Genomic DNA, 21,610 nt, shown 5'->3' on the forward strand with positions numbered 1-21,610 from the left:
TTATTGCTAGTTAATTTTCATATCAGTTGCTGTTAAGCATAATGAAAATCTACTGAATAACAGATGTGTAAACCTAATTTATTATTTAAATCAGTAATTGACTCGATTTTTACCATAGTTGGTATATAGAAATAGAGTTAGGGCTACAACAATAGTCACACGTTAGATCGGACGAGCTTAAGTTTTTGCCGTCTATCCTTCATTGTCCCTAAATTTTAATTTATCAAAATATTATTACTGTTCACAGACAAATTGGGAATTGCCGTTAAAGTATTCTCGATCCAAATTCCAATATTGTTCATAAGACCGAATGCGCGTAGTTTGACTCTTTGAGGCATTCGGTACTTCATAAAACAGTCCCTGCCTACCATCGACATTTTGGACAGAAGACCAGAAATAGAACCATTTGTTTTCCGGATAAACTGTTCCAGTTCTCGTGAACACCTACGCATCGAGGTGAAGATTAGCGAGACGAGATTGGTACATCCGCACACACTGATCTCAAACATGGTGGTCGGCGCGCAAGGCATGTGCACGTACGAGGGCTCATACCCGGCCCCCTCCGACTCCTCGGGCACAGGCTGGGGTACCTTGTACCAGTCAGGGCCCAGATCAGAGGCCTTCAGGTTGCATTCGCCTGTGTGCACAAGAGTACTTTTTGAACTCATTTGTATTGTCTGTATAACATTAAGGCAATCAAATGTATGTCCGACCTTCTACAATCCATATAACCACCGTGTCATTAACTGGATAACCCGATTGCAATAAACCTAACACAGTTCAAAAATGTTGTCTTGAACTTCGCAACTACTGAGTTTTAGGCATTTTCTCGAAAATTCCAATGCTAAAGTATATTGCAAATAATGAAAATGAACATTTGGTTGAGGAGATATAGTTTAATGTATAGTTTTAGGTTCAGGAGATACCAGCTTACTGCACAATAAATACATGTATCAAGAAAAGACCACGTTTATGTTGTGCAAGTAAAATATTATGACCAATGGCAATCGGTAAACAGTCACTAATTACAATTGCAACTAACCAATATCAATGACGACCTGGTTATAAATTGCATAAAAGTGCAATACGCAAAAGGAAATATGGTATCATTGTTACATTAAAATGAACTTGTTTAATTTTACCAGTGAGAAAGATGATCCCGTCGTTCAATGTTTGAGTGCGTCTGTAGGAACAACCATTTGAATGTTTACAGAAAACATTGTTTTATCCATGACAATAAAGTGAATGCCTATCGAATTGATATGTCACAAGGAACAAAAGCATTGAAATTTGCTCAATACAGATGCGAAACAATACAAATTAAACATGCATTCATTTTTGCTAATTGTGTTTCTTTGTCCACAATTTGGTCTTTTAAGGTTTTTGAACTATATCAGGGTTATCCTGGTACAGACCGGTCCTTTCTTCATGTATTATTTTAACTATGTGTGTTTTACATATAGAGTCTGGCATTCAAATTATAAAGCAACTGCTGGCAAACAACTGTTTTGATGCTCTTATTGCCTAGAATTTGAAAAGATGAAACGTTTTTATTTTCACACACATTTATAACAAACCAATTTAAAGAAATATTGTAAAACTGGTATATACAATTTGAGTTAAAAGTACCGATAAAGTCTAAGTCTTGCCTTAACGAATGCATACATGTACTACAAGGCCCAACTGGAAGGCTATGATAAGTCTTCAGCAACGAACTGTAAACCGTAAGTAATTTAAAATGTCAATTTCATTAAAGACGTGACAATTTTCATTTGATCTATTGACATGAATTGTTAATACATCGACAGTTTAAATGTAGGCAATATGACACATTATGAATCATAAATGAACAAGGTGTTTTAAACAGAAATCGCATTCATATTCATGTCATCAGAAACTGAAATCACCAGAGTTGATTTGATGCGAAACATGAATTATGCAATTTATTTAATTAATAAAAGCTGCAGTTTTCTTTGATGTTGATATTCATAAATTGCAGGCATGCAGTAAATATTGATTGCAACGTTCAACCCATATTTTATACAATGGTGTTATAATTATTTAATAACGTTTTTTTTTGCCCAAACAATAGCTGAAGCGCGTTGCAACATTCCATGTGTTCTGCTTCCATTTTTGTTCAATGACAGCGAGCATTTAGAACACACATAACACTGCCAGAACATTGAAAAAAGTTAAACTAAGAACAATACACATTTTTATATGTACTGATACAGAGTAATAAAAGCTATGACATTTAAAGAGTTTAAATACAATATGCATTTGTAAATAGTGGCAGGCGACATTTGATCTTATATCGGTTTATAGCAGTTTCAATTTAAATGAAACGATTTTTATGCAAGAATCAGACACCGCTTACTCAAAATAAATATTTTATTTTATTCAAACAAAATCACTTTTACCTGGTGCATAGGCCTCCGTCACTTGACATTCTAGAAAAAGAGTGAGCAGAAGACAACAACAACAGACGATCATACGGCTCATGATGATGCACGTGCGTTCGAGAGCTTCAAAACCGACATGCTGGGGTTTCTGCTGGAATTGTTAGCATAGCATCATCGGAGAGATTTAAATATAAATAATTACCAACGCACATTGGTCTGTAGAAACACGTTCTTTGTCGAATTCTAAATACAAGTTAGTAAAATAATTAAAAGTAGATCCGTTGATTAAATGTAAAGTAAGCAAAATAGGGTATTTCTCCAGTTATTTATTAGTTATGTAATGCATAATAATAATGTTTACGTGTGTTACTCATCTACAATGAAACAATACTTGTATTATAATAACTATTATTTTAATCTTAAACTTATCATTTTGGTTTATAAAACTACGAAAAAATCAAGATACATCAATTTAGTTAAAAAAATGTCTACTTCAGATGTAAAAACTACTCCCAAGTGTAAAGCACACGATAATAATATAATTGCTAAGAATATATGTTAACTTACAATTTATGACAGTATAATAATACTGTTTATGACGGACGTATCGGTACATTTGTATCTGTCTAAATGTCAAGTGCATGCTATAATATTTAAATGACTTTAACATTTTTAAGTAGACATACTTCTAAGAAATAGAAGTCGTATGAACATAATAGACAGAAATGTGAATTATTGTTAAATAAGTATGCTTCTGAAGCAAGAGTTAAAAAGGTACTTTATGTAAAAATGAAAGAAATTATATTAAAATCAATAAAGAACATGCACCATCATTTATTTAATAATATTACATTTACACTCATTGAAAGATCGTGAGTTATAATATAAAAGTATACAATATTCACTGATGTGACATTATTTGAGAAAATGTTATATTCTGAGAGATACTCTGAGAGAAGTCCTTTTTTACCAATCGCCATTTTGGCATTGCTTGAAAGCGGATGTGTGTTCACTACACACATAGTGATACGTATATTAATACTTAAAATAATCTAGAAATAAAAACATACTTATATTTTGATAATAAACACATTTAAGAACGAAATCAAACCGAAGAATTGATAAAATAATGCGTATTACGAATCGATATTGGGTTTGGTCGTTTAATCGTCATGTACAATTTTCTGACATGCATTTCATTACAATAGTTTTGCTATTAATATATATGAGCTTTTTAAAACAATTAAGGAAATTTTAAAATCATTCAATCCGGATAGTGCAATTAAAAGGTCATCGTGAATTTTTAAGAGATTAATTATGAGAAGAGTACACACAATACATGTTATATTTAACAGTATTTTAAAGCAAGTATTGATTAAAATAAAAATGCAACATACAATTGAACATATATCCTAAAGGTGAGATGCAAAACATGGCATTTTTAACAATTTTCAATAATTTGAAAACTCAAAATGCAAAACACTATTTACCGACAGCCATCCGATGATCTTCAGGAAATATAGGTCAATATTGGCTCTGTGGATACGAAGCCGTTCGGCTGATAAATGCGACAAGGCCAGAAACAATGATGGCACATAAAGATGGAAATTATTACAGCTAATAATATTCCTGTTGAAAGAGCATTATCATATTACCATTTAATAAACTGTTGGTCTGAAGAGATGTATTTTGCAATTAAAAATAGCGACCGTGGGCCCTATGACAAAATACTGAACAGACATACAGCTATTGAGTGCTGAGGTCCATACACATAATCCAAAATATATATTCACATAAAAAATGTTTCGTAAAAAACGCTGGCATTTTGACTTGTTAAAAAATTATTTGTTCACAAAAAATGTCTTCAGTTTTAAACAATCGTAAATGTCAACATCGAAAGACATAAATTAAAGAACAGTGCAACTATGTTGTGTGCAACGCGGGTGTTGACGTAATACGTCCATATTTTGCAAGCGCAGTCCATACTTATCGCACGCAGTCCATACTTATCGCACGCAGTCCATATAATAACTCATTCACCTACATACTCTTTGATTTTGGTGTATGTTACGGACCTAAATCGACCATACATAATTGGAAGGACAAATTTATGTGAGATACAGTGAAGGTACACGGTAAATTTTCGTTTGACGGATCACATTTAATTACATTAAAATAAAAAATGCATTTTACCGCGTCACTCATAGACGATCATAAAGGGTAATGAAGATTAACGCACAGCCCAAACAATCAATAAGGAGTACATGCATAACATACTACTGTAGGGTTTGCTTCCTGTTTGTCATTGTTTTATAGCTTGCCTGATGAAACATGTATTTTAGAAATTCAAAATGTTAAAACCTAATTATTTATGCTCTGATGCATCATAAGCCTACGGCTTATGGAAACGCTCTCGATACGTTTTCCTGGGTAGAACCAGAACTTGGTGTCTTTGATGGAAATCTAAAAAAAGCTCCCAGTGAGGATCGAATTCGTGACGCCATATCCACTACGCAACAGCGACCTATTCATTCGCGTCGGCCTAATGCTCATTTGCGTGTTACAAGATCATTTTTAAGTGCATATCGCCCTATTGGTGCAAAAAGGTGTCATGTGCCTTCTTACTTCAATGTCACCTCGTACCTTTTAACCTCAAGGGGGCTATATATTATATAAAAATTTAAACGCGATATATAAAGCGTACACATATATAAAGTAATTTTACTGTGCATAAGATAGTTTTCTTTAGATTATCGTAATCAATACATGTGGTATACGAATAGAAATTGGTGGAGGGAGCCTTATTTTCAGTAAATTGTTTAGTTGTTTCTGCTTATTGCATAGTAAGATGCCACATTGCACTGTGAAAATTATTTAGTAAAAATACGTGTCCGACATCCTGTGACACCTAGGAGCTGTCCACTCGGATAGGAATCCTAAATAATAGGGATATGGTAGATTAATGTGGTGTAAAACACGTGGACACCTTTTGACCTCAAAATAGAACTGCACGCTTATTTGTAAAATATATTGACGAATAAATCTAACTATGTGGACTCGATGGATAACTTGGCTGCAGTGTGTTACTTTTTTCTATAGCTTGAGTGCCACAACTTCATGCGTGATAGATTTTCTTTAAATAGAAATAAACCTTTGACATCGTGTCTATGTTTTTTTCTGGTTTACGTTGCTTTCAAGTGAACAACCAATCTTATTATTACTTTAACTTTCTTAAATAAATATGATCAATTTATAATGATTTGTTATCATTTCAATTGAGCCGAAAATGTGATTGAAAACCTGAAATGTACGAATGCTTAAAAACCACAAATTACCATTTTACCATCGCTACATACACATTAAAAGACATTAAACTTCAGTCAACTACAGGCATTTTATTTAATTGTAAGTGTGCTTTCTACGCGGAGTTTACAGTGCATAATTATTTCACAATTTATTTTATTTATATGTTAATGTTTAAACGGGCTAAATTAATGGCTAAAAATAAGACTTTCAAAACAGATTAATTATATCTATAACTACCGATATTAACTAAATTATAAACGATGTTATCATTATTTAATTGTTACTAGAACAATTTAATCATGAACAGAGGTTATTTACATGTGTATATATACGTGTATATATTTATGAGCTATACCTTCGATATGACCCTTACAATTTATGCTATACCCTTATAATGTATGTTATATACTTCAATAATTTTACAATATGTGTATTTTAGCAAGAAATGCAATAGACTGTACTGCAAAGAATATGCATGTATGTGTTAAATTTGAAAAAAAATGTTTACATGTACCTACCTTAATTAATACATTTATCCGGAAAGCATATGTTTCTAACACGACACATTTACACTATAAACACTCTGCTATAAAATTAGCGTCACGTTAAACATAAACCGAAAACAAAATTATCTCCTACTGAAAGGTTGACAGATGTAACGTACAAAGATTTCCTTACATCAAACCATTCTCCACTCATTTGGTTTCCACTCGATATTTCACGTAACCATTGACGCATGCAATACGTTGATACCGTCATGGTATGTGTAGTGCACTGAACATATATCATTATAACCATCTACATAATCGTAATTCTTACTACTAGTGATTTTAATTATAGAGAATACATGGTTAGTGCCGAGATGGAGAAAGTTTATCCGGTGAGGCTTAGATGAAGAAAATAGGGCGAGCTTCATCAACATCATCATCATCATCATCAGCAGCAGCAGCAGCAGCAGCAGCAGCATGATCATCATCATGATGATGATCATCATCATCATCGTCATAATCATCATCATCATCTTCTTCTTCTTCGTCGTCGTCATCATCATCATCATCATCATCATCATCATTATCATCATCATCATTATCATCATCATCATCGTCATCATCGTCGTCATCGTCATCATCCCCATCATCGTCATCATCATCATCATCATCATCATCATCATCATCATCATCATCATCATCATCATCATCATCATCATCATCATCATCATCATCATCATCATCATCATCATCATCATCATCATCATCATCATCATCACCACCACCATCATCATCATCATCATCATCATCATCATCATCATCATCATCATCATCATCATCATCATCATCATCATCATCATCATCATCAACATCATCATCATTATCATCATCATCATCACCATCATCATCATCATCATCATCATCATCATCATCATCATCATCATCATCATCATCATCATCATCATCATCGGGTCATTAGTATTATTATTGTTGTTATATTTAAGTTGGCGTTGTTGCTTTATTAAAAGGAATTAAAAATATTCACCGGACATAAGATTGTTGTTAGCTTTTGCTAGGGACATTAACATACATCATACATGAATAAAGTTAATTGCTGCTCATAAATATGTCTCGAATTAAGTACAGAATATTACCGAATACAGAAAAATCAGAGTATGAGTAACTCCAGTGGCATGTATTATGACGTAAGCCACGAGACTGATGCTCACCCTCGGGACAATCCAAATTTAATAGTATTATTTTCAGTAGATTTTAGACAGGTATAGATTGCAGAGCTCATTATCTGTATGGTCGCATGAAAAATGCGAAAGCCGCCTACTTTGTAATGAGACATGTTTTGGAATTGTAGTTAATTAACAATGTAAGAAACGAATAGAAACTTCCACATTTTTACGCACATATGCGCTCGTGAAAATATTTATTGTTTACCTTACTGTGGAAATTATGTACTTTTCTGTGGAATTTATGTTTCTACACATATCGAAGACAAATATCATCTATTTATGTTTTGCTTTATGAATAAATACAACCTGCTGTATTATCTCATCAGAGTTTTCCATTAGTTTTATATATAACTTGAATAATGTTACAAGAAAAACAAGAAACATAAGCAGTACAACATATTGAATTCACATTGAGTGAAACATTTCTAATGAAAGCTCCGGTAAATATACAATGAAGGAGTACATGAGTCAACCATGTCAATATAAAGAAGCACGTTTCTTAACCCATTTATGCCTAGTGGACTCTCCCATCCTTCTAAATTGAATCAATTGATTTCCAAAATTAGGGATGTATGGTACATGTGTTTCTATTTTTAGAATATTTCTTACAGAAATGCCTTTAAGCAAAAAGCGCAGACCCTGATGCGACGCCGCATCATATGGTGTCTCATCTGGGTCTATGCTGTTTGTCAATGCCTTTTTTCCAGACGCTAGACATTAATGGGTTAAATAATTAACCAGGTTATAAGAAAAAAATCAATTAAAAGGCCACACACACTATATTTTGTAGGAGTATGATACAGTTATTTAAGTAACTCCATAGGAAGCAATACAGTTCGAGCCGTAGAAGACAACGTGAAGACAACGTGAAAGCAAAATAGCAGTTTGTCAATGCCGTCGAGGAAGATCACGAAATTGAGTCAATTTAGAACACTAAGCTCGGTAAGATCACAATTTGACCGATACTGCACTGTACAATAATCTGTCAGCTACACGGACTCTTGTATTATAGTAATCACAGATATCAGTGTTCACATCAATAGTTGATGGAAACTATAATCAACGAGATAATACATTTGTTGAAACGGACATGAATAAGATTGAAAGAGGCATATCAAATTATTGTGTAAGGAATACTAATAATGTAATCAAGCATGTACATACATTAAACATGCAACGGTCACTAAAAGTTATTAATTATAAAAATCAGTGGAAATGCTGCTTCTGTAAACTCCACTTATTTGTTTGACACACATGTCACTTTAAATAATGCCAAACGCACGCACTTAGTTTTATTTCCAAACAAGCGGAAAAGACGCAGAGCTGGTTTCCGTTGACCCATCTTGCGTTGCCATAACAATCAGATCGTCTCCAAGCAACGCCATTTGAACATTGACCGTGACCTTGCCATTACTACTATCACCTATATTAACAGTTAGCTTTCCGAGCACTGAACAAGTATTGTCAGTTGTGAACTTCACGTTGTTAAGCCTTGCAACATGAACTGGAATTCTTATGCGCTTCTGCTGTGACCGATTGAGTCTTAATACTGTGACAGTCGAAAACGCGCCAATATCGTACGTTTTCCCGCCAAAAATTTGCGGCCGGAAAACGTCTGAGCAAAACTGTAAGTCCTTTGCCATGAACAGTTTTTGTCTAGGATGAGCATTATGGTTGAAAGGCACAGCCATTCCGATCCCATACGAATACCGAGAAGTCATTCTTATCACAGTATTTTGGGAATGCCCCAGTATTACCCCACCTATGAGATTACAAATGTCCGCCCCCTCCACGGTTATCATATTTGAATTCGGGAAATAAAACCGGACTGCACCGGCGACCACCGGAGAATCTGCGAATCCCCCTACGAGTATTATTGCGTCACACTGTTTGAGTTCGGGGTCACGTGACAGATTGGTCAAGTACCCGACTGTACTTTTCACAGCCGGTCCGAAAATGTCCTTCATTACGGTCTTATCGAGTATCAGGTATTCGTCTCTGGAAATGATCCTACCCACGTATTCCGAGTCGTCAATCATGTACTGCATAGGCTGCTTGTACCGAGTGGTGTACAATTTAATAATGGACGCTGGCAGTTCCAGACTCGCACCCAACTCCGACTCCATGGTAAACTTCTTTTTCTTCACTTCAAACTCATACTGCAGCTCTAGGAAGTCCAGTTTATGTTTCTTGGAATACGCCTCGATGAAGTCAGCCGGAAATAGGGTGCCGATGAACTTCAGGAAGTCGCTGTCGACGCGCGTGGCACCGGTACCGGCCCCTATGTTCTTTGAGATCTCACGAATGGTCCCGTCAAAGAGGATTTCCTGTATCGTGGTGTCGATTCCACATCCTACAAACAATTGTATGCTGTAAGCCGCGTCATTCTAAAATTGGTTTTAAACAATATTCGCGCAGTCTGGTCAGGATTTACGCTGTCCGCCTAGAGTGTCTCCTAACAAGACTGCGCGATTCCTTGGTTGGTCTTGAGCAAAACTTGTCGCAAATAACATAAGACCCATTTTCGTATAACGATGCTCTTATCAACTTTCACTGACAAAAAATCAACACTTAACCCATTTTTACAAACACTGCATTTTATTAGAGTTTCTATATTAAAATTATGTTATAAATATTGCGCGTGTTTTTTTCCTTGATGAAATTGCAACATGATAACAACAGGCATCAATGAAGTCATGAATATATTTGGCTTGTCGAAAGCTTTGTAAGACAAACATGGGCTCACTTTTATAAAAGAATACGTAACTGTAATGTGGCATTAAAGTGATATTATGGGCATTTTTCAATGTTGAATTGAGCTGAAAATAATTCACAGGTTAAAAGAGTTAGTTAAAATGTGGTTACTGACCAATTATCTGCAACTCATCTTGCTACTAGTTGTTTATAAAAAAATATATATTATATTCGATATTTTACATGACTCACCCAGTCCTCTAAGCCGAAATGATCCGTTCTACAAAATAGTGTCTTTGTGTCGTATGAACGAATCTGCACTAAAACTGAATTTAGATTCACATCGTAAATCGAATCATTTCTGTCGTCAGTTGCCAAAACGAAAGTACGGTTGATATTCAAATGCATTATTTTTCTCTTTTCGGGATATTGTTTTAGTATGTTGATGCTGCATTACAAAATATAAGTGTATTTAAAGTGAAAACACCAAACATAAACAACGGTTGCGATAGACACCCTTAAACTGTTAGATGCCCATAATATCACTTTAATAGACTAAGATGAAATAATCTTTGAAGGATAATGAAACGTCAGTAAGCGTAGTATTCTCTTGTACAAAAAAGGTGTATTTGGATTTCGTTTAATCATTTAAAACGCAACGTTATATTATCATTTACTTTTTATATTCGCTATAATGAGGATAAACAACACCCCTAGCACTACCTCCTAGATTGACAATGGCCTGTTTGGAGTTGGGTTTCGGCAGGTAGAACGGGCTGGTCTCCGAGGGCCGGATGGGAATCAGGCCCAAGTACCGCGCTGCCGCCTCGCTCTCCGAGAACAGGTGCGTTGGGCTCAAACCGGCCTGGACAGAGAAAATCAACATGACAAGTGTCGAAAGAAACACGTGCTTTTCTAGTAATTGAAAGTGTCAAGTGCTGTCATAAGTCAGCTTACGGTCGTTTGAAACAGCAAGATCGTATACTCAGTCTTCATCTCTCATTATTTATCGTCAAACGAAATTACTATATTTTTTTAAAGTGTGTGTTTGCTTAACCCATTTAGGACTAGCGTCTAGAAAAAAAGGTCTTGGCAAACAGCGTTGACCCAGATGAGACGCCGCATGATGCGGCGTCTCATCTGGGTCTGCGCTGTTTGCTTACATGAATTTCTGTAAGAAATATTCTAGATATAGAAATAAGTATACTAGACATCCCTAATTTTGGAAATAAATTGATCCAATTTAGAAGGATTGGAGAGTCCACTAGGCATAAACGGGTTTAATTGACTGTAATTGATGGGATATACTGTAGTTGATTGGTTTAATGGGATAAAGATACTGCACTCATACACAGAATCAGGGAAAACACGAATGTGTCCAAGAAAAAACCCAAATACGGTAGATTGCGCGAGGACCGTCGTTAAATTAATATGCACATGTTTAGCGTGCACATATATTTGAAAACAAGAAGGAAGTCCCACTTGGCTCTTCATTTGTCAGACAATAAATAGTTGGACTGGAATACCGAAATAATTGACTAGGGTTTCATTGGTCGAATTATGTCGGCGATACACTTCGATTAAGGCTAACACTATTTTTCCTTGTACGCGATTGTGCTTACCTTCTTTGCAGCCAACTTCATGCATTCTCTCGAGGCATTGTCCCACTTGGTCGGCACGGTGAGCACGTACTTTATGTTGTAGTCCCTAGTTACCGTCTCCATGGGACCGTAACGACCGCTCTCCTGAAGTGACGAGAGGAAATGCTCCTTCAGGTACTTCAGTACGAGACTGAAGAGCGCAATGGCGTTCATGGATTTTCCACCGTCTTCAAGAATCACGCTGTCCTTGCGGAATTGCTGAAAAATGGAATTGTTAAAAAGTTAAGAAATAACATAGCATTACTAACAAGTATAGCAAAATGGTTTTTGTTTTCCCGTTATATAAATTCGTGGTTTGCAATTCTATAGTGTTTTATATTCATAGTTGTGTTGTGAAATTACTACGATGAATGAGTTTTGCTCTTCTAAACTTTATCTCGACTTCTGATTTAAATTGAGTAGATTTATTAGAATAACATTCTTATGATGTCACGATACTGCTTGTACAGTGTTTGACCCATTTATGCCTAGTGCACTCTCCCATCCTTCTAAATTGGATCAATTTATTTCCAAAATTAGGGATGTCTAGTATATTAATTTTTATATTTAGAATATTTCTTACAGAAAATTATTTAAGCAAACAGCGCAGACCCAGATGAGACGCCGCCTGATGCGGCGTCTCATCTGGGTCTACGCTGTTTGCCAATACCTTTTTTCTAGACGCCAGTATTAAATAGGTTTAGCTTTCAGATGAATACGTCCTAGGAATACTGAATAGAATACAGGCGTGTCACATGTATTGATTCAATAATCAACTTTCAATGGCTGAATATTATGAAAGAAACACGATAAAATATTGCATAAATATCGCGACAACAGAAATGAGCCGGACGTCAATAATTGTTCAAAATTGTCAATAAATCAAAATCGTCAATAAATAAAACTGTCAATAATTATTCAAAAGCCATCATCATCTTAAAGCTAAAACTACGTTATGTGTCGTTAACGTTGTCTTTATAATAGGCCATATGAGACACTTTTCAAATATAACGTTGGGTACCAACAGCGTAACAAAGACGTTCAATGGGTCGTTAACGTTGACATTATCATTGGTCATAGGAGACAAGTAATTATCAATAAAATAGACCTCACATTCATTAGAACGTTCGTATTTCTTAAACTTCTTAATTTGAATTACTCATTACAATATACCATTATTACACGCAGGAAAAGATTCCCTTTTTAAACAATGACACCACAAGTTATAGTCATATATTATAATGGCGTACCTTTATTTTTAGTTCTGACTTGAAGCGTCGGAAGATGAACCAGGCGTCGTGCTGGCGGCTCTCCTGCAGCGCCACGTAGCGGCGCTCGGCGTCATACCCGAATGCCGCCAGGGTCTTGTCTGGCTGTAGGAGAACGATGCTAGGCGCCTGCAAATAGGAAAATGGTTAACGTTATGAGTGGAAATGGTATAAATACAAAAATATATGAATTGAGCTCCTGTATATAGGGATCAGAAAGAGACAACTTTGAAACAGAACATACCCTGATACATAGCATCTAAGCGGGAAGTGGCCCTACGCATCAGGTAAGGCCACATGTCGTAACGTGCGTCTCGATGACTGTCGAGGGTCGACCCCTTAGGGCGACAGACGACATTCAATCTGGCAGTTACCACATTTCGCAAATTATGGATGCTTCTGAATATATGATATTTTCTGTAGCAAAGAAGTATTTTCTACTTATACATCTACATGTATTTGAAGGCGGAAAGTGTCGTAGTTTGCACTGCATAATGTGTTGTGAGAGCGATGGGCATTGATGGAAGTACACAGCTTGGGAATCTGGGAAAGAATTTGACAATATGAGTCGCGTTCTGAGAAAACTTGGCATAAAGCTTGTGTGTAAAGTGTCGTACCAGATTAGCCTGTGCAGTCCGCAAAGGCTAATCAGGGACGACACTTTCCGCTTTTATGACATTTTTCGTTTAAATGAAGTCTCTTCATAGCAAAAATCCAAATGTAGGCGGAAAGTGTCGTCCCTGATTAGCTTGAGCAATGAAAAAAGAGTTGAAACTTCATACAGAAAGAAAAGAATAGAAGCATTCAACTTGTGTCTTATGAAACTACATTATTGAAACGGGTCAAAAACAGAATTCATGTCGATTCTTTACCACATTACATATTGAACTGTTTGCCAAGTCAGAAGTATAGACTGTAAATCTATAAGATGAAGTAGAATAATTTATCTAATAAATTATGAAATTATAACTAAAATACTTGAGCGTGGCATTATACATTAATATAAATTGTTGAAAATGAATCTTGCAAAAGTCCTTGTTTAAAAATCATTTTCAGAAAGAGAAAAACATGTACATCTTCATTAAACGTATGTATACTTTTCATCATAAAGGGTTTAAGAATGAAAATATATGAGTACACTTCTTATCAAAGATGCATGATTTGAGATATATGTCGAAACGTCTGCATAAAAAAGCAGGAACAGGAACATATGTAGAAACGTCATTATAAGGAGACAGGAATGGGGACATAAGTAGAACATTTATTATAAAAAGGAATAAATACATATGTAGAAATTGCATCATATTACGGTTGGAATCGACACATATTCAGAAACGTAATTTTACACAGGAAGCTAATGGAACATGTAATTACAGAAATAATCTAAAGGCAACCTTCGTACTAGGACGAGAGGAAAAATTATGTACATTTGTATACGAGACTCTTTGGAAACTGGCTAAAAATAAAGTCTTAAAGAATATATATTTGAATAACAACGAGAACTCGCGATTGACTGCACTTTCAAGCGCTTTGAAGATCTTAAGTAAATTTGTCAAACTGTTTCAAATGAGTATTAAAGTAGCCTCTACATTACACGGCTCTTATTCATAAACTACAAAACCTAGGGTGCCATTCTTATAGAAGTACACTTGAATAAATGAAACCATACTTAATGTATGAATGTACCAATAAACCCCAAGTAAAGCACGCTCTCTTTTTATTGTGCACTGCTTACGATATTTAATTTAAACTACAAAATACAGCATAAACTTTGATAAAAGTACAATGGAATCATAGGTGAGTCCAATGACCTGCTGAGTGTAAATACGACTTAACAATTGAGTCGCGTTCTAAGGAAACTGTGCATAATGCATGTGCGTAAAGTGTCGTCCCAGATTAGCCTGTGCAGTCCACACAGGCTAATCAGGGACGACACTTTCTGTTTTTATGACATTTTTCGTTTAAATGAAGTCTATTCTTAGCAAAAATCCTATTCCGGCGGAAAGTGTCGTCCCTGATTAGCATGTGCGGACTGCACAGGCTAATTTTGGACTATACTTTACGCACATGCATTATGCCCAGTTTTCTCAGAAGACGACTCATTTGAACGTGGAACACCGTGCGCAGGACATACTTTGTAAGTGTGAAGGTTTGCATGCCCAGACATCCACTCCTCGTTCATGTGAATGTCTAATAACCGGGTCTCGAACTCGCGCGCTGAGGAGAACGCATATCCGGTGTGGCTGCAGCCGACATCTATACACAACACGAGGTCCACCATTTTAGCGAAACAAGTACGTCCGGTCTTCTGCGCATGTCATGAGGTCAGATATCTGAATGTATGAAATATGGTCTTTTCATTAAATGTTATGTTAATGATCGTCGATTTTGTTGCTACTTGGATTTAAAGAACTGGTTCGCAGATTTGTGGTTGTTTTCAGTTCGTTATTAAATGCTTTGAGTTGATACATATAAACATTGCAGCTAAAGAGTGTTAGTATTACACAACGATATAATTAAAGAAAAGAAAAAAAAATATTGTGATAATAAAACTATCACGTTTACTTTTCGCCCAACCGGGCTATTGCATGCAAATATGATGGTCATATTTTATAAAAGCCATCCCAATATACAACGCAAACAACAGATGCATTCCCATTATTTCTTTTGTTCCGCGTTTTATTGTATCGATATGTAATAATGATTACTAATACAAGAAAATGTATTTTCAGTATAAATCAACGTCAATCGTGTTATGTCGCTCCCAAATTATAATTGGGACAAAAATCTGAACAAGTTGCAAGAGCATTGGACAATAAATGCGCCCACCAGAGTGTTCAAAAGGTAAATGTTATAGACTGACGGCGTGAGACATATGACGGACAAAATTTGATCATAAGAGCTCACCGCGAGCATCTTGACCTCAGGTGAGCGTGAATGCTTTAAAAGTTTTCTAGCCTGTATTTCCTTTCAAAATTCTTTTTCAAGATTGAAGTTGAGAAAAATAAAACTTGTATTAACAATGAAGTGTTGTGACGGGCATATCACGTGTTTCGGTCACGTAATTAGGTCTAGTCGTCACCAATACGTTTGCGAATTATCATTCAATATTTCTTTTAGCTCGCCTGAGCACGAAGTGAGCTTTTGTGATCCCCCTGTTCCCGTTCGCCCGTCATCGTGCGTCGTCCATTTTAAGTGCATTTCCAATCAAGAGGCACTAGTGCATCCAATCTTGAAGAACATTTGTCAGAATGTTTATCTGTAAAATAAGGGCCGAGTTCGAATCAAGTTCGAGCTCGTAATAAAACTAGGTCATCAGGTAAAATTTTATAAAAACCGTGTTTTCATTCTAGATGCCACCCGTATGACTCAGATTTAATGAAACTTAATCACAATGTTTATCGAGATTATATCTTGTTCGAATCGGGATCTCGTGCGTCAGAATAGTAGGTAACCAGGTAAAATCTTACAGAATATAGTGTAACTGCGCTAAACGCCACATTTATAACACTAAAACAGTCCGCACCTATTTCAATCCAGGGATATTAATACTCTCGAAACGGAGAGAGGTGAAGTGCCATCAACAATCAATGTGCAATCAAGTATTCAATAATGAGAACATTTGCATTAAACACCACGAAGCAATTAATAAATGAATCAATGGTCGGAAATTTCAAGACGACGATCCAGTGCTCGTGCGCGTCAAAAATGTATTTTCTAGACGTGTCAGGTTTCGATGTTTTGATTTCCTTTATCAATATCCAGACATCTATTGGAGGAACGGGGAGCATATTGTGCCGGCGGGTTGATAATGAATTTCTTGTGATTTTCAATCTGGTGGCAGCTAGCACTGTTGCGCAACAATCTTCATTAATTTCTAGCTTAAAAAAAAGATAACTGATGGGAAATATTTACCGAACTCAACAGTATATGAGATTTTAGTATTTCACTGAATATTAAACCAACGTTTCTGTCAGAATAAATCCTAAAAAAACGTTTTATACATATCCGTTTAGGACAAGACAATTAAGTCCGTTAATGTTCATTATAAATGTATAGTCTTATGTGTTCGGTTTTGTGGTGGATGATAGCTATTGATCTAACAAGTTGCCATTTTGCACCCTATAGACACACCCCAATACCAAATGTTATTTATTTCCCGGAACAAACGTGCGACACATATATAATTGTTCTGCACTTTTACTGTCAGAGACAATTGTCTGGCATCAGTCATGAAGTACAGGGATTAATTACACGGTATCATCATGACAATCTTATGTGCATCATCAATGAAATCAATCGGCTCAGAAACCGTTTCCTGCAGTCTGTAGGATGACATTGATTTGAGCATTGCATAGATCCAGCGGCTTCAGACACTTTTCAAACGACCATAGTTACAATCTTCAATTACAGTGTATGGTAAAATTCAAACCGCTATTGTTTAAATATCCTATTACAGTGTCTGGTGACATTAAAATTGCCATAGTTTCAATACCCACTTACAGTATAACGGCAATAATTTCAATATCCAATTACAGTGTTTGATGAAAATCAAACGGTCATATTTGCAATCCAGAATAACAGTACCTGGGTAAAAACTAACGGACACAGTGTCAGTCTTCAAATTAAGCGAATTGACCGTAATTCCGCAAAAAACGAGTAAGAACAAATCCAAACGGCCATAGTTTGAATCTATAATTGCTGTGTACCATATATTTCGATGCTGAAGAAATAAACTAGTAATAAGGCATGTTCAGACACATATTATGTGATCACACGCAGTATATTTTGTATCTACGCACACTAGTGTATGGTTTGATAAAAGTACACTTAATAACACACATTTCAAGTGATGGATATGCAACAAGTGAGAAACAATCTTAATTAAACCTTTGTTTTCAATTTAATAATTTGCAAACGTATTTATTTAACTTATTACCAAATCAGGATATATACAGAATATTGTTTTTAAAGATCTTACTGTTTCAGTTGAACATAATACAACAAACATCTCAAAGTTCTCTTTGTATGCCTTTGTGAGCTTAGGTTTAATGTTATATCTGTTAACTTAAAAACACCTAGATCTAATATACAACTTTTTTGCGTCCGTTTTAACCCTGGCCAATTTCAAAGAAAATAATCCAATGTATTTTACAAATAAATGTAAAAATATTGCAAGACATATACATTTCCAGAAAGGAAATTCATTTCTGCGTTGAATAAGACCGAGATCGTGAAAATCGCTGCACAATTGATGAAGATATGGCTGTTCAAAGCGATGCACCCCGTTTTGGGCTGATTTTGAGTTGCATACCTTGTTATATATATATTTGATAGTGAATTTTTTTTTCAGAAAAGTAAATGTTTCGTTATAATATGATTATTTATCATTTACAATGATGTTTTCACTAATTAATATCATAGCCACACGCTAACCACCTGTGACCCCTTGGGGCCATGTTTTTTCACTGATCACGACCTTTTTCAAACTCAACCAAGATATAAATAAAACCAATATTTTGACCAAGTTTCATGCTGATTGAACAAAAAATGTGACTTCTAGAGTGTTCACAAGGAAAAAGACCCCCCCCCCCCTCCTGGCGGCCATGTTTTTTTTACCGATTCGAACCAGTGTCGAATTCAACCCTCATATCCAGGAAACAAATGTTCTGACCATATTTCATGAAGATTGGGGAAAAAATGTGTCTTCTAGACTGTTCACATGTTTTCGCTATATACATATAGAGACAAGTGCCCCGTCCCCTGGCGGCCATGTTTTTTTACTGATCATGACCATTTTCGAACTCGTCCGAGATATCTATAAAATCGATGTCTAGACAAAATTTCATGATGATTAGGCAAAAAATATGACTTCAAGTGTGTTCACAAGCTTTTTTTACTATATAAACATAAGGAGAAAGACCCCCCCCCCCCCTGGCAGCCATGTTTTTTTTTACCAATCCAAACAATTTTCGAACTCAACCGACGTATCCAGGAAACAAATGTTCTGACCAAATTTCATGAATATTGACCACAAATGTGACTTCTAGAGTGTTCACATGTTTTCACAATATACATATAGAGAAAACTGCCCCGCTCCCTGGCGGCCATGTGTTTTCACCGATCTGGACCATTTTAAAACTCGTCCGAGATATCAATGAAACCAAGTTTCATGATGATTGGGCAACAATTGTGACTTCTAGAGTGTTCACAAGGTTTCTCTAAAGCCATATAAGGAATACTGCCCCGCCCCCTGGCGGCCATGTTTTTGAATGGACCGAAACCATTTTTTGAACTCAACCAACATATCATTAAGACAAACATTTAGACAAAGTTACATTTTTTGAACTCAACCAACATATCATTAAGACAAACATTTAGACAAAGTTACATGAAGATTGGGCATCAAATGTGACTTCTACAGTGTTCACAAGGTTTTTCTTTTGTTTGACCTAGTAACCTAGTTTTTAACCCAGCATCACCCACTTTCGAACTCGGTCGAGGTATCATTGGGACAAATGTTCTGACCAAGTCATGAAGATCGGACAATAAATGAGGCCTCTATAGAGTGTTCACAAGGCAAATGTTGACGACGGACGGACGACGGACAAAAGGCGATCACAAAAGCTCACCATGAGCACGTTGTGCTCAGGTAAGCTAAAAACACACTGCACACCGTACAAGAGATTGTGTATCCCCCTTCCTATTTGCGGCAAAGTCGTCTAAATGTGCTCTTGTCAATACTACCCGCATACTTATTTATACGATACTATGTTTTCTAGATATTGCCTGGAGACAACTCTAATGTGTGCCTCTGCTACCTTGAACTTTTACTGGTTGCACTCCAAGTTGAATGGCGTCTCCTTTCCTGCTTAGTAAGCAGCAAAACGATTTTGTCGAAAGTGAGTCAAAGCGTTCTATATCTTTTTTGTGGAAATGTATTTCCTATTGCAATTCCCGTGACCCTGACATTCTACCAGTTGACCTCAACTCCAATAAGAGTCTTCTTTTTCTATGTAAAGTGTCCAATTTTAATCATGAAGGTGATCGAAGGTCAAAGAGTTTTCTAGATATCAGTCGGAAACCAAATAATTCTATCCAGGCCCATGTGATATTGACCTTTTACCAGGTGACCTTTACAATATATAAGCGTCTTTATTTGAACGGAAGTAAACGCTATACCAATTTGATGATCTTAGATTAAGCGGCTCAATATTAAGTGCTAAAATAAATTTCCTGTAACAAATCCCCCGTGGATGTTGCTTTTGATCATTTGGTCTCTCCATCAGAAATAACCACTTTAATTATTTGAATGATCATATGTCGAATCATTCAAAAGATAGCGCGTGGAAACGAAATTAAAGTTACACATATCCTGTAACATTGCTCTTTGACCGGTTCATTTGAAAATCTTGGACCAATTTCAATGGCTGTAGATGGAGGCGTTCTCTAGATTTCGTGCGGTTACAAATGGTCTACGTAAGGAAATACTGACAAACCGACCTACCTACTGGCGGGCAGGTGTAAAGCTCTATAATCCCGTTTCATCGCATGGGGGCACAGGGATAAGAAAGTCGGTATTATTTGACCGATATCAATTTGGCAAAAAGTGTTTAAGTCTGTACGAAATCCCGCATTGTATGCAGAAGGAAATAACCTTTTTGCATCACTACTGATTGATATGTTTCTTTTAACAACATGCACACAACAAAGAGCGTGATATATTTGTGGCAATAGAGACGAAAATCATTTAAAATATCATTTTATCATGTATCACATGCCTTGACAAGTAGTTGAAGAATGTCCCATACAAGATACCATACGCTTATTATATTATATTATTTATCTATTAAAATACATATTATCTGACCCGCGTATGTGTAAGTGCAGGTTGTTTTTTTTGTTTGTATCATTAAAATAGTGACAAAGTAAATAATTAAACAAAACAATTATCGGTTTTTATAAGTGTTTCCGTATTAAAAATAATCATAAAGCAGGAATTTGTTATGTTATGATACATGCAACTCAAGAGATAACGTCAAAGCCCTACCCGTCATTCTCCGAAGAAGCTGACGTTCGTTTTGCGAGCGAGTTTAAATATCAATCCAGAATATAGCCGTTTCCGGGGGAACACAACTATTCCGTTAAACAAACCCACTCCTCAAATGTTAAATCGATCAAATGGCACACGTGTACTGAGCAATTCACAGATTTGCCAGTTCTGTGCAAACATCAAGCAGAAATCAATGCTAGAAATCATGGCCAATAATATTGACAGCAAATACCAATGAAGTTTTTATTTAAATAACAGTTCAATGTTCGAAGCGAGGTGTTTTGATTACTTTCTTCGAATTTCGAATCAGGATCAATGTCAACATTTACGAATCATACATTATAATGCTGAAACTTTTTGCACATGGCAGGCATTTCACATTGTGTTCTTTATGTTGGTAAGACGAGAAATAAAATACGCTTGTATACAATGTACATGTAAGAATGCTTAACTTTACGAAAATTAAAATAAATGACAGTTGACATGAATAATTGCTCAAAATGCTGGCTCTGTTT

General features: G+C 35.8%; 4 protein-coding genes across 6 annotated transcripts in view; 3 read left to right on the forward strand and 1 right to left on the reverse strand.

Moving 5' to 3' along the window:
• The window catches only part of LOC127880183 (magnesium transporter NIPA2-like), a 266,381-nt gene that overhangs the window by 196,444 nt on the left and 48,327 nt on the right, over nucleotides 1-21,610 (forward strand). The window lies entirely within an intron of this gene.
• Nucleotides 1-21,610, forward strand: part of LOC127880185 (magnesium transporter NIPA2-like) — a 247,351-nt gene that overhangs the window by 177,414 nt on the left and 48,327 nt on the right. The window lies entirely within an intron of this gene.
• The window catches only part of LOC127880190 (magnesium transporter NIPA2-like), a 263,454-nt gene that overhangs the window by 160,274 nt on the left and 81,570 nt on the right, over nucleotides 1-21,610 (forward strand). The window lies entirely within an intron of this gene.
• On the reverse strand, nucleotides 7-21,209 carry LOC127878606 (heat shock 70 kDa protein 12A-like). Its single transcript, XM_052425131.1, has 9 exons — nucleotides 21,093-21,209; nucleotides 15,177-15,375; nucleotides 13,025-13,171; nucleotides 11,757-11,993; nucleotides 10,858-10,999; nucleotides 8,745-9,793; nucleotides 2,421-2,553; nucleotides 449-637; nucleotides 7-29 (listed from the first exon to the last, which is right to left on the reverse strand). The coding sequence occupies exons 2-9, from the start codon at nucleotides 15,321-15,323 to the stop codon at nucleotides 7-9; spliced, it is 2,067 nt and encodes a 688-aa protein (XP_052281091.1). The 5' UTR covers nucleotides 15,324-15,375; nucleotides 21,093-21,209.

The sequence above is a fragment of the Dreissena polymorpha genome, chromosome 4 (assembly GCF_020536995.1).
Source record: "Dreissena polymorpha isolate Duluth1 chromosome 4, UMN_Dpol_1.0, whole genome shotgun sequence".
NCBI classification, from domain to species: Eukaryota; Metazoa; Mollusca; class Bivalvia; order Myida; family Dreissenidae; genus Dreissena; species Dreissena polymorpha.